We start from the raw sequence: 12,500 nt of genomic DNA on the forward strand, positions 1-12,500 counted from the left end.
CACGGCACATTCCATATGGAAATCCATTCATCCATGATGGATCCAGCACTATTTGACATAGTCGGTGACATGAACGTTATGGAAGTGCATTCGAAGACAACACTGGCGCCGAAACAAGGCCCGAGAACACTGAATGGGTCGGACGTTCGAGAGCGACATTACTGCAACTTCACCCAAGGCTCCCAGGCAGCTGCTGGTGGTGAGACGCTCGTTCATTACGCGAACTGTGAGCCGTTGGCGAATGAGGGCACATCCGCTTATGGGCCTGGATTTCAGAGTGGAAGGTCGAAGCGGAAACGTGTGATTACTACGGTTCAGCGACACGCCGCTAACATCAGGGAGCGCAGACGTATGTTCAGTCTCAACGAGGCCTTTGATGAACTCCGGAAGAAAGTGCCTACTTTCGCATATGAGAAAAGACTGTCGAGGATAGAAACGCTGCGCCTAGCTGTAGTGTACATTTCCTTTATGATGGAACTACTGAAAAAACAGTCTCTTATCAACCTGGATCAAATGGAATTGTGACTGCAAATTTTAATTGTTATTATAAGTCTACTGTGAACATAATAAATGTATGCCAGTAACGTAAGTAAAAAAGTTATATTAGATAGTTACCTCGAATATTGTTGTTTTTACTAACCTATATCTGAGTTAATCCGAGTTTCAGTCTTTCGATCAACTCCAAAGTATGAGATGTACAAAAGTTGTGAAATATTTCTCCAATAATGGGCTGCATATTAACATAAAATAAATTATTTTTAACTCGTCAAATGTTTTAAGACAAGAGTATTCCGTCGTCGGATTTAGTAGCCTAGTGGAAGATCATTGTGTACATACGCCTTTGAGAAAAAGCAATGTTGAAATGTTTGAGTCATACTGTCCATTTAGCAAATTCATTCTCAAATGCAGAAATGTGGCAAAAATGAAATCTGCATGAATTATGAGTATGGGCCGAATGTGCTGAAATTACCATTTTAAAGGTGCTCTAAGCGATGCTAGGTAACGTCACTTCTGTTGACTTTCAAACAAAACAGAGCTAGCTCGCTACTTCCTCCCCATCCCTCCCGTGCTGCTGCCGTCCAATTGAAACTCTCCTAAACACGCATCTCTTCTGTGATTTGCTGGAACAGTGTGTTTGTTTTTATGGGCTAGGTTTGCCCAGGTTGTTTTTGTTGCCGTTTTTGGACTGGAGCCTGGGCTGTCCACAGATATCTTGTTTTTTTTACAGTGTATTCAGGACACAGACAGCTAGCGGTTGGTTAGGTGATCTTTGCAGTAAGTGACATAAAATGTTTTAGCCTAAAAAACGCGTGGCATCGCTTAGATCGCCTTTAAACTGACTACAGCAAATACCGGAGTGAGTTACATTCACTGAAGTTCACTGAAATAGAAGTTGATACTGTAGGCTTATGGACTTCGACAATATGACAAGTGCCCATGAAATCCCCGAGAGAGAGAGAGAGAGAGAGAGAGAGAGAGAGAGAGAGAGACCCACGGTTGCACAGGTCTGCTGGTGGTAACTATAGTTGTCCACAGGTAAGACAGACCTGTTTCAGCACCATGGAGAGTGGTCCACCTCACCAGGTAAGAGCGCGGCAGTGCTGTCGGCTTACCTGTTTCTCCGTGTATTTCATAAATAAAAGGTGTAACCATTCGAAGCTATGGTGGTTCACATATCCTATATATTCCCAGCCTCACAAAAAAGCTCTACCTGAAAGGTCACAATCATTCACTATCCTGCTAACCACAGTTAATTGGTCAGACATAAAGGCGTGAACTGGTCAGATTTTACAGGTCCATTTTAATACTTCTGTGATAAATGCAATGACGCCTGTGTCTTTTTTAGGGGACGGTGCGCCCTCTTGTGGGTCTTATATCGATCACGAGTTTTAGACCGGTGAGTAGAGAACCGAAGGATGCAACAGCGCAACTGTCGCACTAAGGTGATGGGTTGTAAGAAGCAGACGTCACTTGAGGTCAGCAGTTTTTTTTTCATATTTAGGCAGGGCGAACTCCAAATAATTTGTCTGTCTTAAGGCATTTGAGATCGACATCGTGACAATTTCAAGGTTCTTGTCTTTCTCAATGGCACCATAATCTAATCTCGCCGCTGTGTAATTTGTGGTGCGACTGAAGTAATCAGGGTGGACATTGTTTTTATCCTGACGCGGGCGGTCTTTTTTAATGGCATCGGAGAATGGCGTGGACACGCGATGTGTTTTGCTTGGATGCTGTCTATTTTACTCCCCGTGTAATGTTTGCGTTGCGTTTTGGGCAGCACTTTTTAAGCGTAGTCAACCCAGAGGCGACCTGCTGTGATTGCGGATCAGTCTGAAAACCCCGTAGTTAGAAACCCGAGTCTGCCTCTCATCCTTTTAAATCTGCGGTACTCGATCGGAGTCCCAGCGGGTTAAATACCTCCTTGCACATTAACGTACACGTAAATAAACACTGTGTTGCATTTACGCAGTAAACTTCAAAGCTCCTCTTATCCCCAAATTACAACGCTTTGCATAAAACTCATCAATTTCTTAAGTTTGAAGTTTCCCTGCATAGCTTCAAGTAATACTAAATAGGCCTACATTATTATTAATCAGTGAAAACTAATCCTTTCCATTGAATATTGAGTGGCAATAGCAAACCCAACATATTTTACATTATGTTTCTTGCATGTCTGTGTGACGTCAGACTTATTTTCTTGAACTTTTCTCAGTAAAGTCTACATCAGCTTTTGCAAATCATGTATCCTCTTGTCATATCATCGGAGCGCTCACAGAGTGGAACAGCAACAGGAGTCACGTTAGCGCGCACTATACGCCCCCTGAGAAACAACGCGGGAGAGCACCTACCTACGGCAATTCAGGAACAGCAGCCCCCAGACACGGGGTCGCTATCAAGAGTCCTTTCATGATCTGGCACTATGCAGAGAACGCTTAAATTATGTAAGCATCGTAAAAATGTGTGAAGCTGCCAACCAGTGCCAATTGTTTGCAACCGTTTCAAATTACAATCCATTGTATTTTAGTTCTCAATCCAGTCAACAACGAGCTACAACTTAGGGCCTACTTGTTTTTATTATTGTTTTAGGAAATAAAAGACAATATATCTCAACGTTTTACTTTACAGAGATGTCTTTCACACCATGACATGATCCATATAATATTATCTTACATTATACAATATAACGTCTCTGAATATCCATTGACTGCATACGTTCCGTTACTGCAGAATAAAAAAAACATTGGGTCCAACACAAACTACACAAATTCCGTTCATTCCCGCGTTTGGCATAGTGTCATACTCAAACGTGATGTAATAACTTATGTTTTGATTGCACTAAATCTTTTTGCCACGATCTTAAACGACTGTGAATGCCCTGATTCTTGTATAACGGAAACTTTTTTGATTGTTCTCTGGCCTATCCCACCCCTTGGTTTTACGTCGCATTACTTCTTGTCCAATCACCGTTCCCCAAATACTTTGCGCCTTCCAGGGCTATAAGAACCCTTAAGACTTCAAGTTGAGAAACACCTCCGTGGCGCACGGGGCCAGTGTGAGAGTGTAATAAACGGCATATTTCAGCGAGGGAGTTTAAAAAACCACTATTCCTGGAGCTTGAACTGGACCGAGGGACAAACGCCCGTCTTTTGTTCCTATCCGAAAGGTGATGTTTGAGGAAGAGACGATGCAGGAGGATTCGAGCTCCCCGGAGTCTCCAGTGGACAGCCTTGGTAACAGCGAAGAGGAGCTCGACAGGCAAACGAAAAGATGTGGGAGGAAAAGAAGACCGAGCAGGAAAAGTGGGGAGGATTCAGATAGCCCTACCCATGGGAAAAGGGGGAAAAAGTGCAGCAGCAGCCCACAGTCTTTTGAGGACCTTCAGACGCAGCGGGTCATGGCTAACGTACGCGAAAGACAGAGGACGCAGTCACTCAACGAGGCTTTTGCCTCTTTGCGGAAAATCATCCCCACTTTGCCCTCTGACAAATTAAGCAAAATTCAGACGCTTAAGCTTGCGGCAAGGTACATTGACTTCCTCTGCCAGGTTCTGCAGAGCGACGAGCTGGACTCCAAAATGGCAAGCTGCAGCTACGTGGCTCACGAGAGACTGAGCTACGCGTTTTCCGTGTGGAGGATGGAGGGCGCGTGGTCCATGTCAACATCCCACTAACTTCCTCGTGGATACAGTGTTGGGCAACATGGTGAGACACTCAAAAGTCTCAAACTTGTTTTCTGAATATTTTTTGAAGTCACAAAGATTTCATGGACAAAAACTATTAAATATAGATTAAATGCAGAGGGAACATTATGATATATACCTGTGCATTTGTCAATATATCAACTCAGAAATGTCTGTACGAAATAGGCCACTAAAATGATAGATTCCTGTGAATTAATTAAATTACACACAGAATTGTTAAAATTGATTGACTGTTCTATCACAAATAAAAACTGTCATGAGTCCTTGACTTTACTTTGCTTTCATATCCACAGATGTATCCAGAACGTCCGTGCTTGCGGAATAGTGCAGATCCTGTAGGCCTACGGTGGAAGGCAAACCTTGGATATTACTGGGGGAGATTTTGGGGGCATTGCGACTGAGCAGCGGGCATCGTGGGGGAGCACTTACTACAGCGGAGACCTGCGGCTATGGACATGGAGCTACATTCAGATCTGTGTTTGAAAACTTTACTTTTCTTGACGATGAATGTTGGAGATATGTACTTCTATACAGTATGCATGCTTTTCGACCAGTCGTGCCAATTCATACGAGGACAGAGAGACTACACCAGACCCGCCTCTTCCTAGCCGGGCTGACTCCGGAGACAGCCATGAAGTGAATATTTTCATATTTATTTTTGTAAAGAAACTCCTTTTTTTGGCTCATATCTGTATGACTTTCTTGATGTTTTGCCTGGTCCCTGAAATACATACATACATATATTTATTTATTGATAGGCCTACATGTCACAATGCAGAATGGATCTGGAGTCTATGCATTTAATGACCTTGTTGTATATATTTGTATATGTTCTGCAATAAAAAACGAGTATGAATTCTAATTCTTAGACCTGCGTTTGGTGTGGTATGGATTGGGACTAAATATGTCAGTTTAAAATAGTATTTTTTGCCTCTAAACAATAGAAATACCAAGACTGTTTATGCAGGTGATACACAAACAATTCAATTGTTCAAGCAGCTAAGTAGGCCTATATCAGCAGTTTGAACACATAAAAGAAACACTTGCCCTTAAACAAAATACTATTGAATAAATGCAGTGACTGAAAAACCGAATGATACTCTTGAGCTAAAAGAACGGTGTATCATTAGACTGTTTTTGGATGCCTGACGCAGCTTTAAGTTCAGAGCAGCGGCGGTATGGCTACAAACCGTTGTGGAACAAACGTGTGGTTAGTGACCTGCTTCTAGCTCTGGGGAAAGTGGGATCCATTTTTATGAATTTGAGTTGCTTTCTTTCTTGGCTTCCTCTGACGTTTCTACTTTGGGGGATTTCTGTGCAGCTCGGTAAAACTTTACCACAGAGTGACACATGATAAATATCCCAGCCTTGCTACTTAGACTGTCTATTATTTTTATTCCTCAAAAAGGTCTCTATAGACTACTCCAAGTATTACTTTAGAGGCGAACAAAATGCTGGTTTCAACTAATTGAACTTAACATCATTTAGATTTTTGAATATCTGATATAAATACCATGGCCTAATTTAATAAATTCCAAAGTGGAGGTGCATTTAAAAACAGGTCAACATATTTGGAAATTATATTTCCACTTTCACCGGGACATTTCACGTGACCACACATAATAAAACGCCGGGTCACTTCCAACTGATAGCCTGTACCATAGATTAGCTGTCTTTGGGCTGATGTTGTGACAGGTTCAGTGTGGGTCTGTGAAAGCGTTTGAGTGCTTGTTGCAGAATCAAAGCGCGGGCCCGTTTGAAGAAGGTGTGTAATTGGCTGCAGAAGCATGTATGGAATTCCCAGATGTCTATAAAACGTAGGGCGCGCTCGCCAGGTCACCAGAGGGTGGTGGGGGTTAAGGTGGCCTTGAATCAACATTATTCCTCTTTTTTAGGAGCGAGAAAAAAGGCAGTTAGATGGAATCAGCGTATTGAGTTTAAAACAGGACATGATGCAGCAATATAGGAAATATTTCCAATGATTGAATAAACAGTCGAATATTACATGAAATTAACATATTATTTCAATGGACAATGGGCTCTGTAGATTTAATAAAAACGAATGCAAAATGTAAACATGGGTATAGGCCTATTATAATTCATGCGCATTGCACAATCATGGATAGGCCTATGTTTTGGTTGATTCTAATACAACAAAATGTTTTGGCACAGCCGATTATTTTGCATGTAAGCTACAATGATTTTTAAAGCAAACGTGCAAAAAGAAAACTAGAAGTTATTCAAGAGTTACAGAGAGGCCTATTTGGTGTCCAAATCAGAGCCCGTGCTAAGTTTGAGCCTGGCTTGGTGGTTTTCAAGTACAGATTTCTTTTCTCGTAGAAAAGGAAAGTTCTCTCAATCACGGCGGAATGCTGCAGAGACTAGATGGATTTGGCGAGAGACTGAGAGAGAAAATACCGAGGCACCTGAAACAAATTTATTTTTACCAGATGTTGTTAGTATTTTTCTTTAACGTCACGTGAAGCGAACAGATGTTGAGTTGCAGCAGGGACCCGCCTTCGGCCGCATAGTGCTAGAAAAGCCGACAGAAAGACGCAGCACTTTTGTTAATAAAAAGACGACTTGGACATTATATTTCGGTCGATTATCCGTGAAATGCTTCGATAAGGAGTTTGTTTGAAACATCTGGATTTTCAAGCGGGAAACTAAGGAGCAACTCTACCGGCCTCTTCGTCCTGTGGGGACTGGGAAGGGGGATGTTTTTTTTTTCACCGACTGTTCACTGCTGAAAAACCTTCATTTACGGGATTTAATTCGGTAAATACCACCGTGGCCTACTATCTTTTTTAGAACGCTCGACGTTTTCGCGATGGTCAAAGCTTTATGAGATATCAAAATTAAAATCAAATATTTGTGTTGCCACAAGTATTGCTGTTCTTGGCATTAAGTTGTGATATTGCATGTCTGGAAGTTATGAAGGGTAAGCACGTTGAAGTTTTGTTTCACACACTGGAATTTCACCATGTTTGTTTAAAGTTTGGCGTCTTTTTATGAAGTACACAGCTAAGCTATTTCGAGACACATCTTAAAGGTACAGGAATCTATTGTTCCAAGATGAGACCTCTAGGCCCGTGAACCACTGTCCACGTAACCAAAACTAGCCTACATGTCAGTGACTGGCAGGTCAGGAATACTATTACTACCCTGTAAATGTAAATATCACTTTATTATAAATGCCAAAATGTAATAAACAGCATTGAAAATGTCCCTTTGATTGGATGCTGTTTTTATTTTCAGCTAGGCGCGTCAAAGAACAAATAAAAACGCCAGAGGCGTCTGGTTGATGAAAAAATGTTCAAAATATTTGGGGTTTATTTTCTCTAGTGTTCAGTGCTATGCCCAGTATGGCCATTTATGTGATCAGCTGGATATCCTGGCATGTCGGACAAGAATAATAAAATCTTTATTAATAAACTCTAGGGAGGGTTCGAGAACTAGAGTTAAACGATTTGACGTATGCGTATAGAACGTAAAACCATCAGCTTTGACCCAGAGGGCAACGCGATGCACCAAAGGGAATCGATTCCCCATCTTCAAATTACCGTGTCCGTGTTATCTTAAACTTGAAGCTGTTGTTCTGGGGGGAGGAAGAATGTCACCTTTGTGGACTTGTCGGCTAACACTTCTCACGCTGGACGATTAAGGAGAAATTCCTTCAGAAGGCAGTGCCTCTCACTGTCGACCTTTTCAAATCTGAAAGCATGCATGGCAAAGAAGGTACACTTGAAACAGCCTTTGAACTTTTACAATGATCAAATCGGGTTGATGACACCTGATCTTGAATCTCTCTATATATTTAAATCAAGATACTGCATGCCAAAAGCGGTTATAGGATTGACTGTGATAATAATCATTGTTTAAATAAAATGATGATGATGATAATAATAATAATATTATTATTATTATTATTATTATTAATAATAATAATAATAATAATATAATTTAAGAATTTAAATGAGAACACAATTTATGGTTAAACAAGTGGTAAGGTATATCAGTGTTATTATTCCGTTAAACTGAGTTATTCATTATAAATTGGTTAATATGCTTGTACGCAATAAAACGTCAGTTTGGTTTTGCCCTCTTTGAACTCAGCTAGTCCCTAACATTCCGCAGAAGAGACATGGGACAGTTTGATCGATGACGTTGGATCTCTCCAACAGGTGTCTGCACAAAACCTGCTTCATATGTCAATCCACTCTACTTATGAACAAAAAAGCACTATCCATCAAAGATTCTAGAACAGAGCTCTGTTCTAGAATCTTTGCTATCCATACACAATATCTTGCACGTGTGTTATTACTATTAGGCCTACTCGTATACATTCCAAGAACATTGTTTTGATTTAAGTCTTATTATAATTTTAAAAACATTCAAACTCGAGGACGAATTTCTCACATAAAGCAGTAGGCCTATACATAATAATATAATCGTAATCGTAGGCTATAATTAAAATTATAGCATGGTCATAATGAAGGGCATTCATTCGATACCAAATAACGATGTGTTATTTAAAGCGATGTGTTTCATTGTGACTTAAAAGTATTTATAATGTCATCCAGTAGCTAGCCAATAGGCCACTGTGAGAACATAGGCTGCAGCCCGGTTACAGGTGCAAATATATCTGAGGCCTAATACAGGCCTACACATTATATTGCACATGCACCGGCAAAGAGTAGCCTACAGTCTAACACATTTGATGCCATGAACGCGTTATCCATATCAGTCATAACATATTATTTTAGAATTATTTTACTTTTAAAAGAAAGACAATTTTATTCAAACTATGGTCCAAAGAAACTTTACGTTCAGACACAAACATTCTCGTTTGGTATTGCAAATATTATCTTGCTTGCTCAAAGTAAAAAGACACAAACAGTTGCATTCTGACATTTATGTTTAGTCACCTCTGACAACTGCATTTTGCAAAGGTTCCCAACAACATTTTAAATACCCATACAATAGCATCCAGGTAGACAACATGAAATCAACAAAATGAAAAGGCTCCAACTATGCTTGCGTGCGCACAGTTATCACTCACTATAATAACGAAGAACACATCGTATTGCACTTGGTGGGAGTTTCCTTAAACCCAGTATCCATAAAAAAAATATTCACACACTCACAAATGCGTATAAATTATTCTTAATGTAGGTTATTATATGTCCTTACGACCGTATGAATGCATGGAGTTACATAAAGAGTATTTGGTGAATAAACAGCATTTAGCAATGGGAGTACATAGCAGTCAGTGCCATTGTCAAGGGGTTAAAGAAGCTTCATTATGCATTTAACACTTCTTACTGTAAGGACTTATAACACCAAACCACTTTGTGAAACAGTCAGTGTTAAAATAGTTATATTGACTGATGTCAGTGGTTATGATTCATTATGAATACTTAATAACCCGTTATGTGTTTATAATGCATTTAAACTGTGTTTGAGTACAATGTTGCCATAAACTTTGAAGTTACATTATTAACTTCAATGAAACAAAGTTTTCCTCCAAAATAAGGATTGTGCTATCCACTGATTAATAACAATCCACAACTAAAACATATATATATATATATATGCTTAGCTTGCCAAGATAAGATGTTTTGCTAAACATGGTCTAACTTACCTACCTTTAAATAGGCACTGCAGGTTCAGAGTTATTTTGTAAAGCTCCCTGCATTGCAATAATATATGTGCTTAGATTGCCAGGATAAGATGGTTTGCTAAACATGGTCTAACTTACCTGCCTTTAAATAGGCACTGCAGGTTCAGAGTTATTTTGTAAAGCTACCTGCATTGATTATTACAAGTTGGTGCACGATTTCCACAGTCTGTAGTCAGTTTTATTTGCTAGAGTGAAACATGTTACCATCACCTCTGTGTCACATCTCTATTCCAACTGATCCGCATTCTTCTAAGGTTGGAAGGAGCCACAGGGGATGCATTGGCTTTGCACCCTGTTCAAAAGTCAGCCAAATACTGTATACATTTGTGCTTCTTGGCAAACCTCCACGCAGATACTCTCTCTACTGGGCCGTGCTCGGGAATATTTTGGAATGTCCGTGCGAAGCCTTTGAAGTGTTGCACTTTTGGAAAGCCATTGTGTGACATGGACGGACGCCGCCCGGGCATCCATTCTGCAGGTTCTGGAGTTCTGGAGTTCTGTCTTGGTCATGTCTGACTGGGCTGTGAAGGACGAGATGAATCCATGATTTCATTTGACTGAGGGCCCTTTTCATCTGTGATTTACTGGGTCCACTGCTCTGCACCATAACTGGAACCACATGGGCCTCCAAGTCTCTCTCACATCAACACTGCTGCATGTCTGCACTAAAACAAAGACAGAACACAGAGAGAGAAAGAGAGAGAGAGAGAGAGAGAGAGAGAGAGAGAGAGAGAGAAGGGCGAAGCCATGCTCATGCGAATCTGGATTCCACTCATATCTAAATTATCTGGATAGTTGAGCATCAGACCATTCTTTTCCACTTGAATCCCATCCAGATGATGTTGCTTTGCTCCGTGGGCTTGCTTCCACTGATGATCCTGTGTTCCCTGCCTCCTTCTATTTGATCTCTCTGGGTTGCTCTTGTTGGCTGTCAGTGGTGCTACGCTTGCTGTTAGTGCTAGCCTGGCAGACTGATTTTCACTTGAGCATATATAATGGCAAACGCTTGGGAAGGTTATTTCTTAGTGCTCTGCAGTGACATTTGGCGTAGCGCTGAATGGAAGATTCTATCAGTATCGTTTGAACGTTTGAATTCTTTAATGCAGACTGTAAAAGTGCTTTACTGTATTCATTAGATCCACCAGCCAAAAGAAATATATTACACTTAATCTTAAATCCTGCATAGAAAATAAACAGTGGCTCGACATTGGCAGTCATTACTTCTCATTTCTGAAATGTTTGTTATAGGATCCCCCCAGGCTTGGGAACAAAGTCAAATTCCTTAATATCAGTCCTGTCTGTTACTAATTTCTGAGTATGCTGGAAGAGATTTTATAATACAGAATGTCACCTCTTCACCATCATCATCATCGTTAAAATACATCTGAAAGTCATAATTCCCTTCCTCTGCCTTCGACTCATTCCCCTTCCACCACTGTCTCCTTCCATACACATGACTAGTGCTTATTCTCCTGCACTCTCATTCCTTTGGAAGTATCGGAATGTCACATATTACCAACCGTACCGTATTTTCAACCTCTTACGTGTATGTGTCACTTACTATTTATTTCTATACAAACCAAGACTGCAGATTCCTAAAGAAACGCAAGCAACCACACCATAAATGTATCTAAATTAGCTATGTACCAAAAATTACATTTTACCGTGCCTTGAAGAGCTGTAAACAGTCTTGTAAGGCTGCGTGTACAAATCCGCTTGGAGCTCCAGTGGAATTTTGATTTGCGATGAGAATTCTCGGTCTAACCGTTTATTTAAGGTGAGAAAGGTTGGAAATAGGCCCCCACCAGCCCAGCACTAAACTCCGAGCGTGGTAAACTAAATCGGATATTTCAGGCAGTAAAAGCCCCGGTAAGAACCAAACTACATTTTGTTCAAATTTACACACGTATTACAAGTATTAAAAAACAAATGGTTGAAGAAATGGTTGGTAACTAGTACGTTTACAATAGTATATTATTTTAATATTTCTTGTTACCTGAGGTCCATTCAACATATACATATTTGTTACCTTAGGTCTCCTCTGCATTGAAGCTTAAATGTAGCTCTGGACAACGATACTCATGCTTTCTCAACCATCTCTGTTGTCTCTCACTGCTTTGGATAAAAGTGTCTGCTAAATTAATAAATGCCATGTATTTGTAATGTAAGAAAAGTTGTCAGTAAGTATGAATGTGGGAATTACGGGGGCAGCCGTAGCCTACTGGTTAGTGCTTCGGACTTGTAACCGGAGGGTTGCCGGTTCGAACCCCAACCGGTAGGCCACGGCTGAAGTGCCCTTGAGCAAGGCACCTAACCCCTCACTGCTCCCCCCCCTCGCCGCTTGTTGTTGCAGGCAGCTCACTGCGCCGGGATTAGTGTGTGCTTCACCTCACTGTGTGCAGTGTGTTTCACTAATTCACGGATTGGGATAAATGCAGACAAATTTCCCTCACGGGATCAAAAGAGTATATATACTTAATACTATACTATATATATATATATATATATATATATGTAGAAAATGTAGTAAGAGAATTATGATAAATGTAGGGAGTGGTACATTCGCATCCTTCCCTTTCAAAAAGGCTAGAATAAATACTGTAACAAGACAAAGAG

The 12,500-nt window shown here is 40.6% G+C and overlaps 2 protein-coding genes across 2 annotated transcripts in view; both read left to right on the forward strand.

The window, feature by feature from the left end:
• Nucleotides 1-557, forward strand: part of LOC125285755 (fer3-like protein) — a 605-nt gene extending 48 nt beyond the window's left edge. Inside the window, exon 1 of the mRNA XM_048230349.1 lies at nt 1-557. This exon is cut by the window's left edge and continues 48 nt beyond it. Coding sequence (XP_048086306.1) covers nt 16-525 — 510 coding nt within the window. The 5' untranslated portion in view covers nt 1-15 and the 3' untranslated portion in view covers nt 526-557.
• Nucleotides 558-3,348: 2,791 nt separating this feature from the next.
• On the forward strand, nt 3,349-5,063 carry twist1a (twist family bHLH transcription factor 1a). Its single transcript, XM_048229748.1, has 2 exons — nt 3,349-4,202; nt 4,495-5,063. The coding sequence occupies exon 1, from the start codon at nt 3,668-3,670 to the stop codon at nt 4,169-4,171; it is 504 nt and encodes a 167-aa protein (XP_048085705.1). The 5' UTR covers nt 3,349-3,667; the 3' UTR covers nt 4,172-4,202; nt 4,495-5,063.
• The last annotated feature ends 7,437 nt before the right edge of the window (nt 5,064-12,500 follow it).

The sequence above is a fragment of the Alosa alosa genome, chromosome 20 (genome assembly GCF_017589495.1).
Source record: "Alosa alosa isolate M-15738 ecotype Scorff River chromosome 20, AALO_Geno_1.1, whole genome shotgun sequence".
NCBI classification, from domain to species: domain Eukaryota; kingdom Metazoa; phylum Chordata; class Actinopteri; order Clupeiformes; family Clupeidae; genus Alosa; species Alosa alosa.